The 27,500-nt window shown below is 43.9% G+C and overlaps 4 protein-coding genes across 7 annotated transcripts in view; 2 read left to right on the top strand and 2 right to left on the bottom strand.

Annotated features, from left to right (window-relative positions):
• LOC135113705 (probable serine/threonine-protein kinase samkC) overlaps positions 1 to 12,073 on the top strand; it is a 12,146-nt gene extending 73 nt beyond the window's left edge. Inside the window, exons 1-2 of the mRNA XM_064029223.1 lie at positions 1 to 139; positions 4,187 to 12,073. The exon at positions 1 to 139 is cut by the window's left edge and continues 73 nt beyond it. Of these exons, the coding sequence (XP_063885293.1) occupies positions 4,335 to 5,123 (789 nt within the window). The 5' untranslated portion in view covers positions 1 to 139; positions 4,187 to 4,334 and the 3' untranslated portion in view covers positions 5,124 to 12,073. The remainder of the gene's footprint in view (positions 140 to 4,186) is intronic.
• On the bottom strand, positions 12,064 to 25,278 carry LOC135113702 (toll-like receptor 13). The gene is made up of 11 exons (XM_064029212.1): positions 23,777 to 25,278; positions 22,802 to 22,961; positions 22,008 to 22,183; positions 20,500 to 20,622; positions 18,820 to 18,924; positions 17,465 to 17,581; positions 15,002 to 15,108; positions 13,918 to 14,766; positions 13,623 to 13,778; positions 13,407 to 13,494; positions 12,064 to 13,258 (listed from the first exon to the last, which is right to left on the bottom strand). The coding sequence occupies exons 1-11, from the start codon at positions 24,536 to 24,538 to the stop codon at positions 12,971 to 12,973; spliced, it is 2,931 nt and encodes a 976-aa protein (XP_063885282.1). The 5' UTR covers positions 24,539 to 25,278; the 3' UTR covers positions 12,064 to 12,970.
• Positions 15,271 to 27,500, top strand: part of LOC135113704 (phosphatidylinositol 4,5-bisphosphate 5-phosphatase A-like) — a 38,877-nt gene continuing 26,647 nt past the window's right edge. Inside the window, exon 1 of the mRNA XM_064029222.1 lies at positions 15,271 to 15,654. The gene's annotated coding sequence lies outside the window, so the exon portion shown is untranslated. The remainder of the gene's footprint in view (positions 15,655 to 27,500) is intronic.
• The window catches only part of LOC135113703 (uncharacterized), a 19,107-nt gene continuing 17,129 nt past the window's right edge, over positions 25,523 to 27,500 (bottom strand). For all 4 annotated transcript variants that reach the window (XM_064029214.1, XM_064029216.1, XM_064029215.1 and 1 more), the window contains one exon: positions 25,523 to 27,500. This exon is cut by the window's right edge and continues 591 nt beyond it. The gene's annotated coding sequence lies outside the window, so the exon portion shown is untranslated.

The following is a 27,500-nucleotide window of genomic DNA, read 5'->3' as shown; positions in this document are numbered from 1 at the left end:
CGCTGGGAAACTTCTCTGTCGGAGAGTCAGACCTGTCCAGTACCCGACGAACTGGAGAAGAAGGAGGGAGTCATCGCAACGCTCGTCAGTTAACCGCCACATTCGGCGAGGGATCATCTATAGCAGCTGTAACTACCCTGTGAGTGTAGTAAAGGTCTCATACTACCCGTATATCTTGAAAAGAGAGCCAGAAAAGGTTGAAAAAGGGTAGAAGATAAGACTGTAATAGTGGTTCTTATTGCATCAGTGTTTTGCCTCTGACGTGATTATTGTGTTTCATTTATCCATTGTGTGGCAATATTTTGTTGTGTTACAAGCCGTCTGAGGTATGTACATTGCTTTGTATGTTGTGTGAATAGATAGGCTGATAAACGAAAGGCAAATTAATATATTTTTCGCCATACTTTCATGCTGTTATAGTTTTTTTTTTTTCTCTACATTTTATAGTCTATTTATATACGAGTTTTAGGGAAAAGTTAATTAAGGTGAGGAATGCAGCAGGGTGTACAAGGGTGGCGATATTAATTAATGTCAGAGGCAATATGTGGAATCGGACGCGTTTATATTATATTGGCATCCTGTTGACTCAACTGTAGAACTTTCCTGATTGTCATGTGGTCTATGACTTTGTGTGTGTGTGCTTGCTTGCTTGCTTGTTTGTTGGGACGAGTAAATTTTTGGTACACGCCAACCCTATTTTACCAAAACTAATTCAGTATTGCTTATGCATTTTGCCTTTTTTTTTCTCTCTCTTTCTGGTGTGCTTTGTAGCAATGTGATGTAATCTGATAAATGATAGTAGTCTAAATCACACAGTCATTTAGTTAGTGTTGTGGAAGCCATGAAAGGAAGGGTAGGTGATACTGTGGCAAGTGTTGCATACGGGGCGTCAGGAGGCAAGACTAACATAATGGGACTTACTGTGGTGTTTACTGGGCTCGTGTGTCTGAGTATAGGGAGGCTAACCTGAGTAAGAAAGCTACCTAACCTAACCTGAATGTAGGGAGGTTGCCTAACTTAACCTAACAAGTGTGAGGAAGCTACCGAACCAGAGTGTGGGGAAGCAATCTACTAACTTAACCTGAGTGTAAGGAAGCTGGATACTATCTCTTTTACCTGGGAGCTAAGGGTGGCTGACCAAGTGAATAAACCTGAGTGTAATGAAGCCACCTAACCAAAGTGTAGGAGACTGGGATGGCTACCTTGCACGGATGACTACCCTGCATTAATTGTTCAGGGTGTTGAGTCGAAACTAATACACATGACATACTGGTGTGTGCTTGGCCTGTGCACCTGTGTTAGGAAGCTCAGTAGTGGCTGTCCTGTGTGTATGACCACCCTTCAGTACTGGTTCAAGGGCATCAGGAGTCAGACAAGCATGACTAAACTTCACATTGGTGTGTGTGTTGGCAGTGTGTGCCTGAGTGTATTAAGTAATGTCAATAATCCCTCCTGCAATGGGATTATTGACATTACTTAATATATTAATTTTTGAATGCTTTCTGGATAAAATATGAGATAATATTGAAATGACATTACCTTTTCCCTCCAGGGGCTAAGTTAGATTTAGATTAACTCAGTTCACTAGTTCAGTTGCTAATCCTTTCATTGTATAAATCATGGTTTTAAGAAGCATCATATTTTTTTGCCCAGAAAAAAAAATAGGCAGTCATTATTGGGAAATTAGTAAGCTAAGATTGTTTCCATAATACCTAAAATATGCCTTTTTAGAATCATGATCAGGTGTAAAATCAAAGAATTGCATTAAACCAAGCCTAACCTTCAGATGGAAATGCTAATTTTATTTCAATGTTATCCTCCTGCAGTTCTCACCTCACTTTAGGGTATTAGTGTGCTGTATGTCATTGTTGGTGTCAATACACCTATTCTTATGGGTGCTTTGGGTTCCTCATATTTATTGCTTTGTCATTACATAAGAGAAAGAATTCCTTCTGTAATTGAGTAGTTAATAATTGGAATGGACTACCCCAGTATATAATAGAGTCAGTCTGTTGTTAAGTTCATAATTAATCTAGATAAAGCCTGGAGTAATCAGGACTTTTCTTTTTATAAATCACAAAGTTAAAATTCAATACAAAGAAATTATATTAAACAATGCTGTTGCGACCAATACACGTGAATCCAGCTGAAAATTCTGAGCTGGATGTACATGCCTGAGGGCCTCTTCCAGAAGATCTACTGTAAGAAATTACTATACACATCATTACAAGCTCTAATGTATGATAGTTTAGGTTAGCAGAGAGTAGATCTGCCTTTGAGCCCTTGCTGTGATCTAACCTTCAACACTCTGGATTCTTGCTTAAATTGTTGTGACTCCGAAAACTCTTTTTTGGTTTCCGTGTGGCAAGCTCATGAGTGACGCAGGCAGCAGGTGGGCTGTGTCACCTGCGCAGTGAACTGGTTAGTGTAAATGTCTGTAGCATGAGAGACTACTGAAGAAACTTTCCAGTACATAAGGACCACATGTGTGATGAAACCCTCGTAATGCTGCCACAGCCTGTGAACTCCACTATGGAAAACAATACTGAATGGATTTGCTTGTTTGAGTTATCTCTGGTGGGGTTTGATGATGCCAGAGTGCCTGTTAGGAGGGTCATTTATTGTAATATTACCAGCTGATGGAGAGGCCTGGCAGAGGCTTTCCTGGAGCTTGATTCTATTTAATATTTAGTAAATCTTCAGTGTATTGCATAGAAAAAAGTAATTATAAGAAAATAAATAAGAAATAACCTTTGGAATTTTATATCATGATAAACTGCATTGTGACACAGTTCACTATGATTGTCATTCATGTGTTTAGGAAACTTTTTGCTTCAGAAATATTTTTATTTCAATGTTGACACAAGTTTATTGACTTATTCTACCATATCTTTAAAATTAATTATTTTCTATTTAATATATTTATTTTCTTCACCTCAAGCTCATTAGTTTCTGTATGTGCTTTCATGTTTGCTATCACAAGTTTAGTTTCCATGTTTAGTTTTAAGTAATATCTAAATTACAAGATCTGGATGGCAGTACTGTATATGCTGTGCAGCATGACATCATATCCACTGCAGCTCATCCATAGATAATCCACACAGCATATAACTAATATGCTGTGTGGTTTGTTCTTAGGTGGTAGTGTGTTGTGTTACACGCACGCACGCACGCACACATGGGGGGAGGGGGGGGGCAGCAGTGTGTACCCAGGAGGGGCAAAGAAGCATATTGAAATGGATGCCACAACCCTACAGTGACTGAGCCACTGGGGGAGGGGAAGTCCTGCCATAACTCAGCCACCCTTTGACCATTACATTGCACATTAGCAAACACAGCTTACCCTTCAGTACAACACTACCATAAAACACAGCAAGCTGGATACCACAAAGTACAACACACCCTAAAACATGGCACTCTGCACAGCCTGAAACACAGTACAAACAGTATAAAATGCAACACACTATACCATTTAACATGGCAAAGTTCACTCCCTGAAACAGTACATAGCACATCAAGCCTTGAGTATGGTTTGGTGCACAAGGTGGCTGGGCTGTAGCAAGTTTCCTTCCCACAAGGGCTTAGGAAGGATGGACGTGCCACCACCATGCACAGCTCCCTCTCAGACAGGGAGAGTGGAGCAGCCTCAGTCTTCCCCCTTTAGTGTTCCCTTTCTTCAGCTGGGCAGACTTAGGGGAAGAGTGGGACTCCTCCACCCACCTTGTGGAAGAAAGGGAGCTGTTCATGGTGATGGTGGTAGGGAGTTGCTGAGGAGAGAGGATGTGGACGGCTGTATTTCGCGGGTGAATGGCTGCCATGTTGGTCCCACTGAGCTGTCAGCTGAGATGCTGGACCTTAAAGTTCTCACATTAGAGCATGATGTTTGGTTTTTATTAATGTTTTGTCAGTCATTGTCACCATTGCCAGTCATTTAAAACACAAAACATTGAAGGCAGGGAGAATTAGGAGAAGGCCAGCACATGCTTGCATGTCTGGCAGAATAATGCCAATGATGATCAAACAAATGCAGATACTTATGTAATAGAGAAAGTTACTGAACATAAACCAGTCACTCGATCAATGTCAGTACTCATTTGACATGCCCAGTGGAACCAACCTGGCAGCCATCCACTCCATGCCCCTAGCACCTCCACTATGCTGTACAATAACTTCCCCTGCCTTACAGATCTGTGGGCGAGTGCAGCATCGTGACGGCAGAAGGCCACCCCACCCTCCTACCCCAGTGGGAACTGATTGTCACTAGTGCAGAATATTCCTGCAGTAGGACTCCAGTCCCCAGCTCCTCACACCGTGAAAAGCAGCAAGCCGGCCTGATGGTTGCCCCGTACGAGGTGGGTGAGCCAGTCCGATCCTTTGTGCGTGTTCCCACTAAGGATCGGGCTGCCAAGGCATTGTGCTGGGACCTTTCTCGGGCTTCCTCACTGGTGGCAGCATCAGCCCCAGTGAGGCAGCACCTGCTCCGGGCCCAGCCTCAACCTGCACAGCTCCAGGACTCAGCTGGCTCAAGCTCAAAGTCCAGCAAGGAGCAGCTCCAGGCCCAGCCCAAGCCTGTAGAGCCCCAGCCCCAGCCCCAGCCCCAGCCTGTGAAGCCTCAGGCCCTATCTCAGCCTGTAGGGCCCCAGGCCCAGTCCCAGCCTGTAGAGCCTCAAGCCCAGTCCCAGCCTGTAGAGCCTCAGGCCCAGTCCCAGCCTGTAGAGCCTCAGGCCCAGTCCCAGCCTGTAGAGCCCCAGGCCCAGTCTCAGCCTGTGGAGCCTGAGGCCCAGGCCACCACTCCTGGTCCACTGCCTGCAGCCAGCCAGCAGCAGGTAGCAGTCACACCCAGTGAATCCAAACGCTCCAGGGAAGAGGAACAGGAGGGGGAAGAGAGCATACCACAGCCTGTCCTGAAATCGGCCAGGATTGCTGGGTTCACAGATTCCAGCAGCCCTGCACAGCCTCCACAGTGCCTGGACAAGGAGGTCCAGTCATTGAGGCAGCAGTGCCAGTTACTGCAGCAACAGAACAATAACCTGCAGCGCCGCCTCAACCTGTTCCATGGCCTGTTCCAGGACAAGCAGCGCCTGAAAAGCTTTGTGAGGCACATGGACACCCTGGTGAAGTAAGGCACCAGCAGTATACATGGGGTCTCCCTGTTCAAGGACCCTGCAGTGGCTGATCTTGATATCCACTTCCTGCTCTCCCTCCCTACCCCTTGCTGCTACAGGAGATGGCTGGTGATGAAGTGGTTGTGCCATGGCCCATAACCCAGGGCTGGCCAGGCAGACAAAGTGGGAGCTACAATGTAAGGGCAACACATGGTGCTGGCATTCGAGAGATTTGGGTGCCCTTGAGGCTGCCGTGTCAGCTGGCCAGGTCTTAGTGCCTGGCGTAGAGGTGATTATTTTGAGGCTTAATCACTACCTTCTTTTTCCCTTCATCGGAGACCAATGAAGGAAAGTTGCTGCTTTATCCTTGGTCTAATTAAGAGCTTAGGAGAACCAGATGAAGAGGGACCACAGATAATAGCAATGGTTTTGTGGGATGTCAGTACAACGTGAACTTGAACCGGATGGGTCATGCCTCATTACCTGACATCGTGGCTTAATTATAATAAAAAAAACATGTCTGGCATAAGAAAAGCTTGGTATATGTCAACTGAGCATATTGCTTGAGTTTTCATGTTTCGTGCTTCTTAGCCCTCCCACTACATACACACATGCTTCTCTCCCTTCCACATTTGTGTACACTTAATGTAAAAAACAGATGACAATAGGTTTAGATCTTCTCACCTGTCATTCTAATCTTATGTTCAACTCCTTATAAATTCAAAGATAATATTCTTTTGATGATCACTAAGTGACCGATGTCTTCACTGCTGATACCGCCTGGCACAGACCCATCCTGCTTTGAGTTGATGTTGTACTGTAAGAGTGTATTTCCTTCTAATGTGTGTTCTGTTAGGGACTATATGTAACAGTGAAATGTATACACATCATGATATTCTAACCATACAGGGTGTTTTGGGTATGTGAGATGGAGCAGTGAGAGGGTTTGGTGTGGTGTCACCACCACTGCACTACAGGGCTGCCTCACCACACCTGTGGCCAGGGAGCAGACTCACCAGGGACAAGTGTAGCAGCACATAGTGGTGAGTGGTGTGCCTGTTCTGGCAGCATAAGCCAACTGTCCTCACCTTCAGGATGTGCCTGCTGGGTCCCTGCTCTCACAGCCGAGACTTGGGGCACCAATGGCCACAACTCCTGGAAGGGGCGAGGGGAGCTGGCTGAGTCTTCCAGCCCAGGAGCCCCATTCACTGTTGTGCACTGTTCCACCTGTGGTGTTTGTGTGTCATCCCTAGCCACATGAGTAGTGGGGCTTCCTGTGGTGGGGTGGTGGTGGGCTACACTTCAGCCTGTCACTGTTCCGTTGTTCACTGATGAAGAAATATCCTACATGGTTAATACATTAGTCAAGTGCATTTTGTTTCCATAGCATTGAACTTCTAACTACAGCCCCACCTGCAGACAAGTACTGTGCATGCTGGAGGTGAGGCTGTTATTGCAAGGATGTTGATTGTATGGGGGTGAGAAAGGGATGGTTGGGAACCTTTTCTTTGATAATATATCTTTGACAGCACTGCTGAGGCCACATGACTGGATGTGGTGGCAACACTGGTGCCTGAGGCAGATATCTGAGCCACCAGTGCTGCTACACACCAGCACCTGAGGCAGACAGTTCACCCAAAAACCAGTATTTAAAGTAAGGAAATTTTTCCTGTAGGTAGTGGATATGAAGATCAGTATTTCATTGCAGAAAGATTGCAGGAGCCACTTTCTGGGCTATAGGCCTGCTTCACTTGGCTATAAGGAGCCACTTTCTAGGCTATAGGCCTCCATCACCTGGCTGTAAGGAGCCACTTTCTGGGCTATATGCCTGTTTCCAGTTGGCAAGGAGCCACTTTCTGGGCTATATGCCTGTTTCCAGTTGGCAAGGAGCCACTTTCTGGGCTATAGTCCTGTTTCCAGTTGGCAAGGAGCCACTTTCTGGGCTATATGCCTGTTTCCAGTTGGCAAGGAGCCACTTTCTGGGCTAAATGCCTGTTTCCAGTTGGCAAGGAGCCACTTTCTGGGCTAAATGCCTGTTTCCAGTTGGTGAGGAGCCACTTTCTGGGCTAAATGCCTGTTTCCAGTTGGCGAGGAGCCTCTTTCTGGGCTAAATGCCTGTTTCCAGTTGGTGAGGAGCCTCTTTCTGGGCTAAATGCCTGTTTCCAGTAGGCAAGGAGCCACTTTCTGGGCTAAATGCCTGTTTCCAGTTGGTGAGGAGCCTCTTTCTGGGCTAAATGCCTGTTTCCAGTTGGTGAGGAGCCACTTTCTGGGCTAAATGCCTGTTTCCAGTTGGTGAGGAGCCTCTTTCTGGGCTAAATGCCTGTTTCCAGTTGGCGAGGAGCCTCTTTCTGGGCTAAATGCCTGTTTCCAGTTGGTGAGGAGCCTCTTTCTGGGCTAAATGCCTGTTTCCAGTTGGCGAGGAGCCTCTTTCTGGGCTAAATGCCTGTTTCCAGTTGGCGAGGAGCCTCTTTCTGGGCTAAATGCCTGTTTCCAGTTGGCGAGGAGCCTCTTTCTGCTCTATATGCCTGCTTCCAGTTGGCAAGGAGCCACTTCCTGGGCTGTATGCCTGTTTCCAGTTGGTGAGGAGTCTCTCTCTCTCTGGGTTAAATGCCTGTTTCCAGTTGGCAAGGAGCCACTTTCTGGGCTATAGGCCTGTTTCCAGTTGGCAAGGAGCCACTTTCTGGGCTAAATGCCTGTTTCCAGTTGGTGAGGAGCCTCTTTCTGGGCTAAATGCCTGTTTCCAGTTGGCAAGGAGCCACTTTCTGCTCTATATGCCTGCTTCCAGTTGGCAAGGAGCCACTTCCTGGGCTGTATGCCTGTTTCCAGTTGGTGAGGAGTCTCTCTGGGTTAAATGCCTGTTTCCAGTTGGCAAGGAGCCACTTTCTGGGCTATAGGCCTGTTTCCAGTTGGCAAGGAGCCACTTTCTGGGCTATAGGCTGGTTTCCAGTTGGCAAGGAGCCACTTTCTGGGCTATATGCCTCTTTCCAGTTGGTGAGGAGCCTCTTTCTGGGCTAAATGCCTGTTTCCAGTTGGTGAGGAGCCTCTTTCCGGGCTAAATGCCTGTTTCCAGTTGGCGAGGAGCCTCTTTCTGGTCTATATGCCTGTTTCCAGTTGGCAAGGAGCCACTTTCTGGGCTAAATGCCTGTTTTCAGTTGGTGAGGAGCCTCTTTCTGGGCTAAATGCCTGTTTCCAGTTGGCAAGGAGCCACTTTCTGGGCTATATGCCTGTTTCCAGTTGGCGAGGAACATCTTTCTGAGCTAAATGCCTGTTTCCAGTTGGCAAGGAGCCACTTTCTGGGCTATAGGCCTGTTTCCAGTTGGCAAGGAGCCACTTTCTGGGCTAAATGCCTGTTTCCAGTTGGCAAGGAGCCACTTTCAGGACTAAATGCCTGTTTCCAGTTGGCGAGGAGCCTCTTTCTGGGCTAAATGCCTGTTTCCAGTTGGTGAGGAGTCTCTTTCTGGTGTATATGCCTGTTTCCAGTTGTCAATTAGCAATTTTCTAGGTCTATTTCACTTGAGAAGTAGCCATTTTCTTGGCTATAGGGCAGTTTCCAATGGCAAGAATGCCTTGAAGTGCAGTGGCATCTGGAGCTGTACATCACCTATAAATGGTGTGGCATGTGATGGCCATTTGACAGTGCCACTACAGCACAACACTTGTGTTTCATAAAGGTCCTGCTGACAGCACTACCCAGAGGAGGGAGGGTGCAGTGTGTTGGCCCCACCCACAAGTTGCACACTGTATGCTAATCCCTGTGATGTGTCACCATGGACAGCAGGAGTTTGTGTTGCACAATAATACTTTGTTTACATTAACACTATTACAAATACATGTGATTATAACTATGTATACAATGTGACCATTCTGATGAGTTTTGTTTGGTGCAGGCAAGTATGTACTAGAATGAGTTGTAGCAAAACAGAAGTTGTCAAAGTCCTGCTACTAAATGTGTAGTTCATTGGAGTACCAGGTCTGTTTCCACCAGGAGCCTCTGACTTCTGACAAGACATAAACATAATCTTTCACTGGCCCTGATTGCCTTCACATAGCGAAGCAAGATGTGCTTAGGTCTTTATTTTGCAATCATATTACACTGAAATTTTCATTTGTGGCTCTTGGTAAATCCCAGTCTGCTAATTGCTATGTAAAATCACTGAAATCATGAACGGTTAGATTGTATGTATATCTAATGCTATGCTTGGCCAGTCATTACCCCCCCCCACTGGTAATATTCATGGTCAGAAGGTGATGAACTTATTACATTTACTTTTATTGTACTTTGTGTTTTCCTTCAATCTGGAGTTGTCCGATCAGATAATAACTTGTTGAATGTTTGGTAAAAAGAGTGTCAGGAAATTAAAGAATTTCTATTTGAGACAGATTTGTTATGAGGTCAGCAAATTAGGACTAAAGATTTAGAGAAAGTACTGAACCCAATGGAAGTGAGTGTGGTATGTTCACTGATTTCTGACTGTGACTGTAAGGGGAGTAGTGAGGCTGGTGGGCATCTGTGGGGGACATGAGCAACACTACAGTGGCCGGGGGAGCCGAGGCACCGCCCATGGCCCAGGGCTCATGGGGTGACATGTTGATCCTGTGTTATTCTAGAAGGCGTGATGCAGTCCATTATTTATTAGTTGATGCATGTGCTTGATCAAATACTGGGCTGCCTCTTCTGTATTAAATTTTATACTGGATACATATATTTCTATTTTCTTCTATAGTTTTGTCTGGATGTTCTGAAACTACATTGAGATTTTTCAAAATGATCAGGGAAATCATATCCATGTGTAGTATTTGATGTATTTTGTATATATTTTGATACACACGGATTTACAGTTTTTTTTTTTTTTTTTTTTTTTTTTTTTTTTTATATATATATATATATATATATATATATATATATATATATATATATATATATATATATATATATATATATATATATATATATATATATATATATATATATATATATATATATATATATATATATATATATATATATATATATATATATATATATATATATATATAGAATGCCCAGATTCAGTCATGAAATCAACAATCTTGGAAACATCTGTACATTTGTTTCACATTAACTTATTTGATGTCATATGATTTTTCTTTTAATTTTCTGATGCAGAATGAGCCTCCCCTTGGCTTCTTCCTCCACAGCCACCTATGCTTATTAATTCAAACAAGGTTTAGTTAATATTATGTTAACTTCACATGTTTCTTCTTGGCTTACTTATGTTATATCACCCCTCATAGTTTTTCTACTACTGCAAGAGGTGGAGCAACAGCAGTATGTTGTTGTAAAGTGATTATGTGTTGGTGTGAGAGGGAGTTGATGTGAAGGTGATGTGTATTCATTATGATCTTAATGGTAATTATTATTATTATTATTATTATTATTATTATTATTATTATTATTATTATTATTATTATTATTATTATTATTATTATTATTGTTGTTATTCACTGCACAATTTGGTGTGATAATGAATTTGTATGGTGGTGGGACTCATCTCAGGCCCTCAGGGAGCCGAAAGGAGGGAGGCCATTGGCAGGACTCGCAATTCACCATGATCCCCCATTCCAACCCCTCAAGAAGTAGGTCAGGTTGTGGGTGTCAAGTTGGTGAGGAATTACCCATTTATCACCAACTGCCATCCACACCCTGATTTTCCCGTGTTGGGCTGGGGGCAGGGTTCCCCCAGTGGCCTTCCTCCTCTTGACTTCCTGATGGAGGCTGAGACAAGACTCAGCACAACACACAGTTCAGATCCCACTGGATTTTGCTATAAAGCTTGTCTTTATATAGCTATTATTATTATTAATTTTATGAAATATTTTGTGTGTGAACTATATTCAACTATTACTACTACTACTTTGTATTAGTACAAGTACTAGTACATGCTATCATCATATGTATCACTACTTGCTTTTTGACATGTAGATTGTGTTACATCATGAGTACAACAATGGGCCAAGCTTTGGAGGTTGGAATCCAGAAAACCAAAAGCTGATCACACTTAGAGGAGATGTTTGTTTGCATTCACCAATTATGGTCAGCCATGCAAAGTTAGCAGTGCTGGGACATGTTTCTTTTAAGTTGAGCAACGTCTCATCACCATATTGTTTAGTGCTCATATTTTCCTCTATGGCTAAATAAAATAATAATGATGTGGTCTAGAATCAGGTTTATAGTGTATGATGATTCTTGCCTCCAAAAGTGACACGTGTGGTATCTTGTCCTTTGTTGTAATCAGTGGTTCATGTATTCTTGTGTTCTTACCTTTGCCATAACATTATTAGTATTGGATGGTTGGTAGAACAGTTATCATTTCATTGGTATCATCTTAAAACATGAGGATTTAGTGTACAGTCTCCATTATTCACTGGTGTCAAGACTGAAAAAGACAAGAATAAGGAATTATCTTGGAACTTGAATGTTTGTAATAAATTTTGAAGAGAAAAAATGACTAATTTTTATTCATCTGTTATGTAATTTTGTTTCATTCCTGATGACATTGTGTATTTGTATGAAAGAAAGAGAAAAATATTATTTAAGATAGTTTGATAGGCATTAAGAAAAATTTTACTTTTTAAAACAACATTCCTCAATTCTTTATCTGGATTAGCCTGAGACACTGTGGTCATCCTTGGCATTGACAGGGTAGTAGACAAATTTTACTGTGGTTGTGGCAATAGTGTTCAGGTTCCTGCAAAAAGTGAGTGTGTGATGGCTGACTAGGCCAACTGTGCGCATGTTGCTGCTGAAAGTCGTAACTGTTATTCTGTTTAATTAGGCTGAAAGGGTGTAATTGATGTTGACTGTTTTTTATTCAAGGTGAAAGAAATTGAAGATATGTTTTTGTATATGGTAAGAAAAAAATTGAGGTAATTGTTTTTGTTCAAGAATTAAAGGAGACGTCAAAAATAAAACCTCATGCCCAAATAAATCTTTAATTAGATACACCTAGCATAAAGTAATATAAGTATTGTCAGGTAAAACTTAGTTGCCTTGCCCACAAGGGTGGCAGTGTACAACATACATTGACGTGTTGCTCAACACGGCCCATACGGGCACTGATCTGTCACCTCCACGTTGAACTAAATATAGCTTCAAGTTATAAGGAGCTAAAGTTACCGGGTTACGCTCAGGGTTGGGCGCCCCAGTGATGGGAATGGTGCGGGAAAGTACCCACTGCATGAAGCGCCGCTAGCATCAGTGACAGCGTCCAGTGGCCTGGGGAGGCTTCTGCTACTTCTGCCTCCTCAGCTGCCGGTCAAACTTAAGTCACCAGTAATGAGTATACACACAAAGCAGTTTTATGGCAGTGCGAGGCTGAAGGCTGGCCACCCCGACCCTGTCCTGGCACCATGTTGAGCAGTATCTTGGGTTTATACCAGACCAGTACGTGGTATGAGGCCAAACTACAAGGCTGCCTCATGGCACGACAAACGAATGGAGACAGGCGATGTATCAGCACACAGTTATTTAAGTTATGAGTTACATAATTTCAGGAAAGTTATTCCTGGCATGACGTGTAGGCCTGGCGCAGTAGTCGAGTGATGGGCCGCGTGGAGCGGCGACCCTGCGCAGTTCTGCCGCGGCTGGGCAACGGCCCGGTGCTCTAACTACTGAGATTCATTACTTTGCACCTTGAATTTTAAAAACCCCGAAGATAAGACTAGATGAGGAAGTGTAGCTCCCCACTGCTCCTGAAGGACGTGTGCCGAAGCTTGGAATTCCTAGAAACAACAGCAAAACGCTTGTCAACTAGGCCCCAAGAGGTAGTGAGCACACCAACAGCATGGTTTGTGGAGCCGCCAGGAGCACCTGTCCCTGGCTGCGGCTACATGTGGGTGAACTCAAGGATCTCACTCGCCGTGGGCTTGGTCACCGCTCGCTGCAGCCGCACCCAGAAGAGCCGCTGACCCTCGGGGTCTGCGTGCCAGGCCAGGTAAGTGCGGCTCTTGAGGAGGAAGCGCAGTTTCTTGGGCTGGCGGTGAGACGATAGGGCCTCAAGGAGCACCAGGATCAGCTTGTTTCTTCGTTCATCTAGGATCTTGTGGCTGGCCAGCTGCAGCTCAAACATGCACCAACTGCTGTCTACGAAGGCCGGCGAAAGCACCACCAACACCTGCAACACACCACATGCTTACTGGGCTGTTCCTCTGCTGTCCGTGATAGGCGAGAGAATGATTCAGATCATGAACGGAATACTATACGTTATAATGAATGACAACTATTAATAACTGAAAAGTTTAATTTTAAAATTTATTGATTACCTTCCTGGAGCGATCTATTGAGTTGATGATGTTCTCTGTTATCTCCTGGCCCACCGTGAAGTCCCGCTCGTGCACACACACGCGGTACCTGCAACACACAATACTCATGCACATTGTTGCTTCCCGCACTCCGCCATTGTCTACTTGTATGATCTCAAAGTATTGTATCCTTCCCCAATGATCGCCCTCCCTTTCTCCCATAAATCCTGGCCGCACCTGCCCCCGTCCTCCAGTCTGGCAACCAGGTGCTCGAACACCCACTGGCGGTCCGCCTGGGAGTAGCAGACAAAGATGTCGTACAGGTAGTGGTCGGCGTCCTCCTTGTGCTGGTCAGTCTTCATTTTCACTTTGTACACCAAGTAACGCAAGTACCTGTGCAAACACGTGTTAATTATCACCTCTCAAAGGGCAGTTTTTCGAATTGATTCATTACATCTTCATTCACAGCTGTCACGACTTCACAGTTTACAATTAACAGGTATGCATGCGTGTAGGGAGCAGGGATACTCACCATCGCTTGCGGTACAGGGTGACTGAGGTGATGACAGAAAGCAGTAAGGAGACTGAGATGAGAATAATTTCTGTCTTGCCTGTTGCGGAATCGTCCACCACGTTCTCGTTCTGGGCGTGTGACGGGCAGACAGCGGTGGATGTAAATTCTTCAAAAGACAAGTCGTGGCCTTCCTGCGAGCAGCTGTATGAGGAGAAGTCCAGGAAGATGGATGTGTTGATGCTGCCATTCAATTTGGCGAGGGAGCAGTCGCACTGGAAGGCGTTGTGCTTCAGATCCACCACCGTCAGGCTGTCCAGCGAGAAGTCCTCCAACATTGCCTCCGTGATCAGGCTCAGAGAGTTGTACGACAACACCAGCTCGCTGAGGTGGCTCAGGTTGTAGAACACGTGGTAATACCACTCTTGCACGTTGTTGTTCATCAGCGTCAGCCTCACCAGCTGCTGCAGGTCCCTCCAATGGCTCGCCGTTAGGTAACGGATTCCGTTGTTGGATAAGTCGAGGTGCCGCAGTGCCGTTAGGCCCTCGAAGGGAAGAGACGGTTGTTGTGAGCTTGGCTTCCTCACGGCTGTGTCCCTTCCTGTGTGGAAACTGCGCTCCCCGCTGCCACTCTGTATCCACGATGCCAACGCCATGGGCAGGTCGACCAGTGCCAGGGCGCGCGACACCTTTCCACCAGTGGGGGCAGGCATCCCACGTGACAGTGAGATATCGAAGCTGGACCGGAAGGTTATCTTATTGTCAGAGAGGTCGAGGTGGATGAGTGAGACGAGTCCTGCGAAGGTGTCGTTGAGCAACACCTCCAGATGGTTGTTATTGATGTAGAGGCGCTGTAGCAGCGTCAGATTCCTGCATAGGGAACACACACACACATACACACTTAGTAATACACACACTGCCCTGCACCATTCATTACACTTATTTGGTATTCAAAATCAAACATGGACTTAATTGAGATAACTAAGAAAAAAAATAAAAATAAAACGTGATATATGGGAGGTACTGATGTGTGATCATTATAACACTGAGGATGACACAATCCAACGTGGGTGTCATTATGCAAAATAATGATGTAATCACTCACACGAAGCTGAAAGCCTCGATATATTTAATCTTGCACGAGGTCAGTCTTAGGTCAAGCAGGCCGCGCAGGTCATTGAAGTTCTGTTTCTCCACGTAGCCGAGGGGGACCTGCACACAGGGAAATAGTTAACGTAAACTTTGTAATAAAATTATTCGTATCCTGACACATTTATATATATCAAAATTATTCAGATCTGTTTGCCTAGTAATTAAAGCTTCTTTGTCCGTAAGTTATATTCAACCTTAATATATAACAATTCAAGCCCGCCTAGCACAATTAAATTTATAGCCTAGCACAATTTAGCACAATTTAAAGCCTATGTAGTAATCTAACTCATATCCTAACACATTTATCAATATCAAAATTATTCAAATGTTCCTAGTTACTAGTAATTCGAGTCTATCAGTAAATTAAACTCAGCCTGTATTTATAGTAATTGAAGCCTATATAACATAATTCAAATGATAGCTTGGCAAATTCCCGCCCAGAAAGGAATCATCGCGCCAGTTGGTGTTGACAGCAACGAGTGAAGAGTGTTGAGTTTATTGTGATTTATATTTCGTGACTTACTGAATATACAAGAACAATTACGTGTCAGTGGGCAAGAGGACAGGTGCGGTTAATTTCCGGGAATTATTCAGAAGCTGGTCAAGGTAAAATATAGCATTTTATCTCATTATTGCAGGTCAAAACAGGCCACAACAGGTCACGCAAGATTATTATTATTATTATTATTATTATTATTATTATTATTATTATTATTATTATTATTATTATTTTCAGTGACAGGTCAAGCTTCGATTAAACTTTCATATTAAGTTTTTGGATATATTATGGCGTCAGATATGCTTTGGTGATGATTTATGTTATTGTTTGCAGGAATTCATGCTGTGTGCTTTGTTCGGTAATTTATTTGTGGGAATCTGTGCGTACCTTTCATATAATTATTTTTTTATTGTATATTTTCTGCCTATATGTTGGAATTTATACGGTTTATTTATTTATCTATTCTTTTAATATGGAAAGCTTTGTTCATATTTCTTTACTTCCTTCTTTTCTTAACTATTCTTATCTAAACTTACTTATCAAAAATTTCCAAACTTCTTTATTTTAACCTAAACTTTCTCACTGTCTAAACTCTCGCAGTGTAGGTTAAACTTCCCTTGCCTACTTTAATTTCTTTCGTATTTAGATGCTTTTGTTATATTTCATCAATATTTTGGGCCAAGGAATGAATATAAACTAACTTAACCACTGAATATTAACCATTTCACTGTAATACCTTTTCCTCAAGCCTAATTTCACTGCGATACAAAACATTTAACACCAGAAGTAATGCAGGAAATCTTTATAAACATCTACAAGAAAGAAGGAGATTAAAAAGAATAGATTTTGCAATTTCTACCTAGTTTAAAGACTGACGGTGGCATTAAAACAAGTAAAGATATCTCAGAGTGATTAGTAAATTAAGGAGAGACGTAGTAAATAACAGTCAAAGGGTTCATATTAGGATTTGCTTGAAGTTTCGAATACAAATTTGAAACACACCACTCAGCAATCGAGGGCCTGGTTCTGAAACCCTTCGAGATTATGAGAACTGTGTAAGCAAACCCCGTTGGAGCGTTGTCATCGCGGCACAAGAGAGAGAGAGAGAGAGAGAGAGATCTGCGCCCATTTTATTTTCTTTATTTTTTTTAAGACTATTATTTTATTTATTTATTTATTTTTTTAAGACTATATTACTAGCTGGGTTACCATGGGTGCATTCCTCAGTGTTGGTGCAGTATGCTTGTCGAACTATTTGAATAATCATGATAACACCCTAATCATTTCCACTAGAGCTGTTATAACAAGTGTAGATAAGATGAGGAAATGTTTAAGACGGTTCAAGTATTCAAATATTCCAGTGCTTACAGAAAAAAAAAGTTTATTAAAATTCTATTGGGCATTGTAATTTTTGTTTCATAGTGATTAATACTACGAGGAAGCTTTGGAGTCACAGAAAATACGGCACAGATGTTGATCATTAAGTAAGAAATCCCAAACTGTCATTATTTCCATTATTTATCAGCCAAAGTATTAAAATTGATTGCTACACACTTAGGGAAGTTGGAAAAATTGAAGGTGGTCCACTACTTAACTACCCAACGCTTGTTATCTTTGTTTGTGTGTTCTTGGGAGGGGTTGCAAAAGTGGCGACATCTGCTTAACTGATAACTGTGTGCGGTAGACCAGTTATTGTGGCTTAGTGTTGTTTGCTTTGTTCTTGAATGGCAGTAATAGAACACACACACACACACACACACACACACACACACACACACACACACACACACACACACACACACATAAGAAATGGAATAGTTCAATGCAATATATCACCAACTCCCCCCCATCTCTCTCTCTCTCTCTCTCTCTCTCTCTCTCTCTCTCTCTCTCTCTCTCTCTCTCTCTCTCTCTTACCCCTTTGAAAGTGACGTTGGTGAGCTGCTCCATGTTCCTGAAGTCCACGTAGTCCATACTGAAGGCGGCCACGTCCTCGTCACCGGTGCTCCTCGGGTTGTCATTCATTGTCAACACCTGAGAGAGAGAGAGAGAGAGAGAGAGAGAGAGAGAGAGAGAGAGAGAGAGAGAGAGAGAGAGAGAGAGAGAGAGAGAGAGAGAGAGAGGAGGATGGTCATCTTGGCTAGACTATACGAGCTGCCCAAGAACTATTATACAAAAGTTGTGTATTAGTTTTTTTCTTTTTTTTTTGTATTGTATTGTTACTAAGAGCTTTGAAATACATATTTAAACCACTCCGCTCGCTAATGAAATAATAATAATAATAATGATAATGATAATGATGATGATGATAATGATAATAATGGTAAAGTTACAGCTCAAAAAGTCTTGTAGTGAAAGGGAACCCACACTTCTGAAGGTGCAGTGGTTCAGTGTTAACGCGATGACGTGTTATTGTAATGAACTAACCATGAACGCCACAACTCCAACTTATCGTGATGGACTTTCACACAGCGGGCTTGTTAGAATCAGTACAAAGGAGAATGACTAAAAAGATACAAGCGATAAAAAAATTCCTCACGAAAAGGGGAGTGAAGCTTTTAAATTTACACTCCTTAGAAAGGCGTACATTAAGAAGGAATCTGATGGAACGGTGGCAAGCAAAATTCTCAGGGTCAGTAATCAGCATAGGACAAGAAATAATGGGCTCAAGCTTGATAAAGTTAGATTTTAAAGAGTTGGGTAGGAAGTGGTTCTCAAATAGAGTGGTAGATGACTGAAATAGATTCGGTAACGTTGTCAATGCTGCGTCATTAGGGAGCTTCAAAATAAGATAAGATAAATTCATGGATGAGGATGATTGGTGGAATTACGTAGGTATACATTTCATACAGGGACTGTCATGTGGAAGCTTCATGGCGTCCTGCAACTTCTCTTATTTCTTATGTTCTTATGTCCCTGGAGCGATTCCCAGACCGGATTCCCAACCCGGCGCCTTTCTCCTGATTTCTTTAAGCTTTCAGACGAACAATTCAATATTTCTCTGTAGTAAGTGCGTTTGGCCGTGTCCTGCTTTGAGACAACAACAGCAAGTGGCCTGCCTCGCGGCGACAGGCAGGCAGGGAGTTCCCAAGATTACCAGTGAAAAGGATGCAAGACTGAATACTTGGAGGTGGTTTGAGCCAATACGCAATGCTAATGGGACCTGACTTCGATTACGAGTGTTGGCTACTATCCTTTGTTTCTCTCCTGCCTGTGTGTGTGTGTGTGTGTGTGTGTGTGTGTGTGTGTGTGTGTGTGTGTCAGTGGTGTACCTTGAGCGTGGGTAGCAGCACCTCTGTCGGGATAGTGATGAGAGCGTTGCCGTCCAGATGGAGAACCTCGAGGACCGGGAAGACCTCGAAGGAATGTGGACGTATCTGTGGAGGAGAGAGAGAGAGAGAGAGAGAGAGAGAGAGAGAGAGAGAGAGAGAGAGAGAGAGAGAGAGAGAGAGAGGAGGAGGAGGAGGAGGAGGAGGAGGAGGAGGAGGAGGAGGAGGAGGAGGAGGAGGAGGAGGAGGAGGAGGAGGAGGAGGAGGAGGAAAAAGACGAGGCAAAAGATAAGAAAGAGCAGGTAGAGGAAAAAAAGATGAAGAAGGAACGGGAAGAGAAGAATGAACAAAAAAAAAAAAAAAAAAAGAGGCGATGAAGAAAAAAGAGGCGATGAAGAACGGGAGAAGGAGGAAAAGGAGGAGGTAAAGACCATAAAGAAAGAGTAGGAAGAGGGGGAAGGCGAAGTAAAAGGAAATATTATTAGTAACCTTGTTAGAAATTATATGTTTTATAGCAAAAAGGCCGATATTATGTTGGCAAATGTTGTGTTGTGTTGAGTATGAAGGTGAACTAAACTTTAAAGAGGTAATGCTAAAGTTATAGGTTAAGTTGGCATTTCTTCATGTGAGTAAGTTAGGTTAGATTATACTAGGTCAGGTCACTTTTGGTTAGATTAATTTCCTTTCACGCAGTTAGATTATATTGGGTTAAATTACCTCTGATTAAATTAATGTTCTTTCAAGTGGTTAGGTTAGACTAGGTAATTTTTTGGTTAGAGTAATTTCCTTTCACGTAATTAGGCTAGATTTGGTTAGAAATTAGTGTTCTTTCAAGCTAGGTTAGGTTAGGTAAGATTAGGTTAGGTAATGTTAGGTTAGGTAAGGATAGGTTAGGTTAGGTTAGGTAATCTTAGGTTAGGTTAGGTTATGTTAGGTTAGGTTAGGTAATGTTAGGTTAGGTTAAGTTAGGCTAGGTAATGTTAGGTTAGGTTAGGTAATATTAGGTTAGGCTAGGTAATTTTTTGGTTAGAGTATTTTCCTTTCACGTAATTAGGCTAGGGTAGGTTAGGCTAGGTCACTTGGTTAGATAAGTGTTCTTTCAAGCAGTTAGGCTAGGTCTGGTTAGGCTAGGTCACTTGGCTAGATTAGTGTTCTTTCAAGCGGTTAGGTTAGGTTAGGTAACTTTTGGTGAGATTATTGCTTTTTCAAATAGTTAAGTCATTTGGTTAAAGTAATGTCCTTTCAGATGGGTGGGTTAGTCTACGTTAGTTTGGAATTTAGGTAATTTTTAGTTATATTAATGTTCTTTCAAGTGGTTAGATTAGGTTAGGTTATAGGTCACTTTTGGCTAGAGTGGTTAGGTTAGCTTAGATTAGGTTAGGTTAGGTTAGGTTAGTTTAGATTCGGTTAGGTTAGGTTAGGTTAAGTTAGTTTAGATTAGGTTAGGTTAGCTTAGATTAGATTAGGTTAGGTTAGATTGGGTTAGGTTAGGTTAGCTTGGATTAGGTTAGATTCCTTTATGTTAAGTTAGTTTAGGTTAGGTTGGGTTAGGTTAGCTTAGGTTAGGTTGGCTTGGATTAGGTTAGATTCCTTCATGTTAAGTTAGTTTAGGTTAGGTTAGGTTAGGTCAGGTTAGCTTAGCTTAGGTAAGGTTAGATTCCTTCACGTGGATATCCTACTCACCGCTGCAATGCGACAGTACATGAGGTTAAGATCCTTGAGGCGCGGCAGGAGTGGGAAGGAGGTGTTGTCGAGGCACTGGAAGGCTGCCCCGTGAAGATCCAGCTTTTCCAGGCCGCCACTTACCTGTAGGAACACCACGAGCACTCATCACATCTGTCCCTCCTCATCTTACGGCTCATTACCACATACAGTATCCACTTAATCCTTTCAATGCTACTTGGCCTATCTGTATTCGCTAACCACTCTGACCTTTGTTCTTCTGCAGGCACTACCAAACATCACACTGGCTAGGAATCGTAACATATATTTTCTAATTCCCTTTTTCTTATCGATGCTTTTAAAGATTCCTTGCATTGTTTATTTGGTGCAGTGTTGTGTATCGCTGTTAGAGTCAATACCCCTTAGGTCTCACAGCTATTTCAAGTCTTATAGCTCATTACCACTTTTGTATCCCTTATTTATACCATTTGCGCGTTTGTTACCGTCACTGATGCCTAGAAGTCTTGATATCTGTACCTCATGCATTATATGCCTGCCCTTAGTCCCCTCCCATCTCATTACCACCTGTGTACTTCCCTTGTCTCATCCAGTTACCCTTTTGTTACTGCCACTGATGCCCTAAATGCCCTTCACTACATTCATATTAGTATCCCCTTCGTTTATTTTTCATTAATACTCTTTTTTTTTTTTCTCTCTCTCTCTTCCAATAATCACTGCCCATCTATCACTGTCCTGCCATCCTGTATACGTCACTGCCCCTTCACATCCTTTGTCATTGCCCAAAGCTTGCGTTCATTACCCATTACTAACTCGTATGGTAATTAAACAACCAAGACCCAGAAGAGCTTTGCCTGGAAATCGTAGCGTGTAAGTAAGGGTGGTTTTTCCTTCTATGTTAACCCTTTCACTGCCAGTCAATATTTACATTGTGTGCAACTTTTAATCGACTTATTTATTTATTTATTTTTTTATACTAATCTCTGAAAAAAAAATGTTCTTGTGTAGCTTAGCCAAGATTAAATTAACTGCATACGCCTTTTATATATATATATATATATATATATATATATATATATATATATATATATATATATATATATATATATATATATATATATATATATATATATATATATATATATATATATATATATATGGAAAGCTGCAAGAAATCACCAGGCTTACACGTGGCAGTCCCTGTATGAAATATACCTACCTATTTCCACCTATCATCCCCATCCATAAACCCGTCTAATCTTCTCTTAAAGCTCCCTAATGTCTTAGCACTAACAACTTGATTACTGAGTCCGTTCCATTCATCTACCACTCCTTTTTGTTGCCTTTGGCCAATAACCCTTTTACATAATGTATTTCCCTTTTTATTTACTTTTATTCTTAGCTTTTTTTTTTTTTATTTTATCCTCTCAAGTATGAAAAAATGCGATTCAATAAAAAAAAAAAATAGAAATGGAAGCAAACATATTGACAGTAACCCTTTCATGACCTACCACTTTCAGGGCCTCAGTAGGAACGATGACGTAATTGTTGTTAGCCAGGTACAGCTCCCTGAGGCGCCCCTCGCTCAGCGGCCCAAACAGCTCGTACAGCTCCTCGTTAGACAGGCCTGGGTTGTTGCTCAGGTCCAGCACTTGTATGCCAGACACCGGCTCCAGTGGCGACCCGTCTGTGGGAGGAGGGAGGGACCGGATGACTGACTGACTCGTGACTGTGTGGGTGTATGACTGTGTGGGTATATGACTGTGTGGGTGTATGGCTGTGTGAGTGTATGACTGTGTGGGTGTATGACTGTGTGAGTGTATGACTGTGTGGGTGTATGACTGTGTGAGTGTATGACTGTGTGGGTGTATGACTGTGATTGCATGATTGTGATTGCATGATTGTGATTGCATGATTGTGATTGCATGATTGTGATTGCATGACTGTGTGGCTCCATGACTGACTGTGTGACTGCATGACTAGATGGTGTTTATATTTAAGTCCTAGCTAATTAGGTTTTTTCATCTGCTGACTGACCGACTGACTGCCTGGATGACTGATTAACTGACTGAAGTGCTGACACATTGACTGCTGGACTAACTAATCTAATACCTAACTAACTAACTGACTATCTGTTTGACTGACTGATTGATTGACTGACCAATTAACCAACTAACTGACTGACGGATTAGTTGACTTACTGAACGTCTATCCAAGAAGTACGCAGATTGACATACAAACTAATTAACTAACTAACTAACTAACTAAATAGCTAACTGCCTGAGTGAGTGACTGGTTGACTCACAGAACTGGGAGAGGGAACAGTTTCTGAGGAGTAGTGTGGTGAGTTTGCTGGCCCAGAGTGGCAGGAACAAGTTGCCGGGCAGGTTACACATCGGGTTGTTGCTCATCACGAGTGTCTCCAGCAGGGGCAGCACAGACTCGTTACTTCCTATTGGCTCAGGCTGCAACACGACGAGCGGGGCGGTGATGAGAGAGAGAGAGAGAGAGAGAGAGAGAGAGAGAGAGAGAGAGAGAGAGATGGGGGACGGAAATGAAACAAGGAATTTAGAGCTTACGGAGAAAGATTGTGACGTCTGAATCTACTATACTCTTCAGAAAGACGAAGGATACTTGGAGATCTAATAGAAGTGTATAAGTGGGTGAAGGGTCTCAATAAAGGGGATATTAATAAAGCTCTCGTACAAATTATTAGAAAGTGAAGAAATTCGGATTTACGAAGGAGGTGGGGAAAAAAAAAAGGTTCACAAACATGGCAGCAGAGGAATGTAATAAACAGAGCGAGTTTGTAATGAGTGCAAAGACAATAGAAGACTTAAAGAGGAGGTTAAATTAATTCAGCGATGACAGATGGTGAGTCAGTGATATCCAGGAGCTGCCTCGAGTAATCCAGCACGCCTTTTGCAACCTCCTTACTCATGTTCTTGTGTGAGAGGAGAGAGGAAGGGACAAGAGCTGACCAGAGGGCCATGAAAGTTTTAAAAGATGGAGCTATATGGATAAAGGAAGTAAAGGGAACAAGAGATACGAGGGCTGAGGAGTGTGGACTGAAAGAAATTAATAGGAATGGACAAGAATGAAAGGAATACATGGAGAGGATGGGAATAAGGAAATGACGAAGGGAAAACAGATGGTTGCTGTACAGGATAGTGTGGAGAGAACAGAGAGGAGGCCACGGGAGGTGGTGAATGGCGAAGGGTCAGGAGGACAATGGGGGGGGGGGTGATGCAGGGGTGTCTTGGTGCGGGGCGCCACTCACCGGGTAGGTAATGAGGTTGTTCTGTAGGTGCAGGGTTCGGATGGTGGCGTTCTTGGGCGCGTCGGGGGAGTAGAAGGCGGTGACGAAGCTCCAGGTGCTGAGTGTGTTGTGTTCCAGCGTGAGTGAGTCCAGGCCGGAGATCTGGTAAAACCTGAGGCCGTTGAAGGTGACGAGGGGGCCGTGGGAGAAGGTGAGGTCACGCACGGAGCGCGGCAGGTGGCGCACGTCACTCACCACCTGGATGCCTGTCTCCAGGAACACCAGCGAGTCCACGTTGCGCTCCAGCGACAGGTCCGGGATCTGCGTCAGGTTGGTGCCCGTGCACCGCAGCGTCTTGTGGCCCACGCGGCCCACGTCGTGGCATCCCTCGGGCAGCGACGACCCCACCCGCGTGGCGGGCGTCTCGGCCTCACTCGCAGCAGGAGTGGACCACGCCGGCGGCAAGTACTTGTGCAGGGGATCCAGGTCATGGTCCACGTGATGGGGCGGCGGCGCCCACCTTACCTTGGTGTTGCACAGCTCGCGGAAGGACACGCCGTTTCTGCTTACGGGTGTTGGCTTCGCCGAGATGTTGAGGGCCGCGTGGTGCACACTGCTCGGGGTGGTGCCAGGCCGCGGTGGGTCCTGGATAGTGGCCGGGGACTCTGTGCCACGGATGGCGGCCGCCTGGGAGGTGGCCGCCGCCGCCAGGAGCAGCAGGCCGAGGAGGGCGGAGACACTCCCGCCGGAGCAGAGCGTGACGCGCCTCGCATCAATCCCCATGTGTCCAGGCCCTGACAGGCGGCGGGGGGCGCGTCCTCCATTCAGGTGCCCCACCGGGGCCGTCACCCCCTGTGCCACTGTCTCTGCGCCGCGACACTTAATCAGGTCGGTACCACTTATCGTGCTATCGGTGGCCGGCTGTCACCACTCGTCCGATGGACCTTCGGGCCACTCTAGGCCACTCTGGGTCACCACACTTACGGGTCACTTGTCTAGGATCACTTCACCTCAGCACCAACTTAACCACTCAAGTACCAGTAATGGGTCACAGTCGTAGAGGAGGAGGGGTCACATTACGACCTGGGGGGCAGAAGTCACGGCGGTGGGACCTGTAGTGAGGGAACCAGTTCTGACGGGTGGAGACGCAGGGGTGGGTAGGGCCGCCATGCTGGCGCGCCCCAGGGCACGGTGCCTAGCAGACTGTAGTTCCAACACGGGCGGTAGGAGAGCCTCCGGCCGGAGCGGGACGAGGTGGGAGGGGCAGACAAACGAAGGATAACAGTGGCAGAGCCTGAAGGGTGCGGCACGGCTAGCGGTTGGCACACGCGGAGGGACACTGGCAGTGGAAGCTCTCGGCTGATAGTAAAAAGGCTTATCTGGCCAAAAACAGTGTGTGTTATCAGCAGGTGGCGGCGCTCCACTGCACCGCCCGCTGAGCCCCGCCAGCACCCGCTGCAGGCCTGGGCGCTGCGCCACCTGCGTCCACCACCCACAGGGTGCTGCTACAGCGTCTCCCCACGTCTCCCCCGCTCCACCGTTCCCTCGCAACCATGACTCCTCTTCTTTGTTGGTGTGACTTGTGGTGGTGGTGTTGGTAAAGGGACGTGTGGGATGAGTGGAAGACAGTTGGCAGAGAGACTGGCACCACCTGGCTGAGTGCATACACACACACACACACACACACACACACACACACACACATACACGTGATAAAACTTAGCAACAAAAGCACAACCTTAAGCGGAAAACAAGAAAACACCAAAATATCCAAGCACTTTTTATTATTATTGTCATTTCTATGTTTTTGTTTGTCGTATAAATTTGTCAGCTTTTGATTGTAAAACATCCCGTAAATACGACGCATGGTCAGCACCTTGCCGCAGCGGGGGAGGTCAGGTGAGGTCAGGCCGCCCCGTGCCAAGCGATCGATGAACACTCGTGTGGAGAAAGATACAGAAAATGGAACGTGTACCCAAAAAATCATCCACCCAACCCTTAAAAAAAAAAAAGTATTGCTGACTTTCCCACACGAAGCAATAAGGAATAGAAAACGAACAATTATGGACTACTGTTATTTTAGGCGAAGTGACTGAAAGATAATGAATTCTTCCCATACCTGAGATAATTAAGTCTGCTTACGTCAAATCGGTGGAAATGAAATAGGTGAAGGTACTTTCATTAAATGCGTGGGCGTCTCAGTTAATCACTTGTTATTGTGACGATACTTTTCTCTTTGTTTTCAAGGGTGAGTGAGTGGAGGTGATTGGGTGCATCAATGAGTGAATGTAATGAGTAAGTTAATGAATGAGGATTGCGCGAAGAAGGTAGTTTTTTTTACCATCACTACTACTACTACTACTACTGCTACTGCTGCTACTGCTACTGTTGCACTTCAGAGCCACTTAATACTAACCTTTTCTGTTAAGTGACAAACAGTTTAGGTAGAAAGGGATACCAGACCTTCGTTGTTAGTGTGGTGGTAATGGCGGCGGCGGTGGTGGTGGTGGTGATAAGATTGTAATTAATATCTATGATTGTGATTCACCACTGCCACCACCACTATCACCACAACACTCACCACTACTACTATTACTACTACTACTACTACTACTACTACTACTACTACTATTATTACTACTACTACTACTATTATTACTACTACTACTACTACTGCTACTACTACTACTTCTACTACTGGAGATGGTGCTGATAATGAATATGGGTGGTGATGTTGTAGCGGTGATGGTGGTGTCGGTGGTGATGACAATATACATAACTGTGGTGATGGTAGCGGTGATGGTGATGCAGTGGCAGTGAAGAATAGCTGCGTGATGATGATGCAATTGTGATGGTGGTGATGATGGTAGTTAGGAAGGTGCTGGCAATGATAAACTGTAAATCGGATTGTGGTAATGGTGGTTGTGATGAAGAGGCAGTGATGGCAGTTGTAGTAGTAGTAGTAGTAGTAGTAGTAGTAGTGGCAGTGGCAGAAGCAGTACTATTTGCAACAGTGATGATAGTATAATAGCAGCAGCAGCAGCAGCAGCAGCAGCAGTAGTAGTAGTAGTAGTAGTAGTAGTAGTAGTAGTAGTAGTAGTAGTAGTAGCAATGGTAGTAGTTATTTCGAGCTAGCGATGAGGCAAAAGTCTTCAAAGATTTGTGCGTCAGTAAAAAATTCTCGTGATAAGAAAAGAGAGAGAGAAAAAAAAATTGAAAAATACATGATTGATCTTTTCCATAGAATATAAACATAAACACAACCATTTCTATCATTTTCATCATTACCATCATTATCATCTATAAATAAAAGTTTCTGCCATAATTCAGTACCAATTTGATATGAGTAGATCACATTTTTTCTTCTCTATTTTTCACTACTAGTCTCACTATATTGATTCTCCATTGGGATTGCCTGTGGGTCAGCCTGTTCGATATTGAGCGTAACTGTGCGTGTCGGGTCTGTCGGGGAATGTTACTCTTTTTTTCCCCGACACAATAATTCATCTTGTCCTCAGGTCGGTAAATGTGACGGCGTGATCAGCTGATACATGTAAACAGGACCACGTGGCGAGCTATGACACGTAAACAATAACACGTGGACAGATGATACACGTAAACAATAACACGTGGACAGGTGATACACGTAAACAAACAGCACGTGGGTAGCTAACACATGTAAACAAACAGCACATGGACAGCTGACAGATGTAAACAAACATTGCATAGCTGAGGGCTTTAAAAG

Source organism: Scylla paramamosain, chromosome 26 (assembly GCF_035594125.1).
Source record: "Scylla paramamosain isolate STU-SP2022 chromosome 26, ASM3559412v1, whole genome shotgun sequence".
Lineage (NCBI taxonomy): Eukaryota > Metazoa > Arthropoda > Malacostraca > Decapoda > Portunidae > Scylla > Scylla paramamosain.
This window is presented reverse-complemented; position numbering and strand designations above follow the sequence as displayed.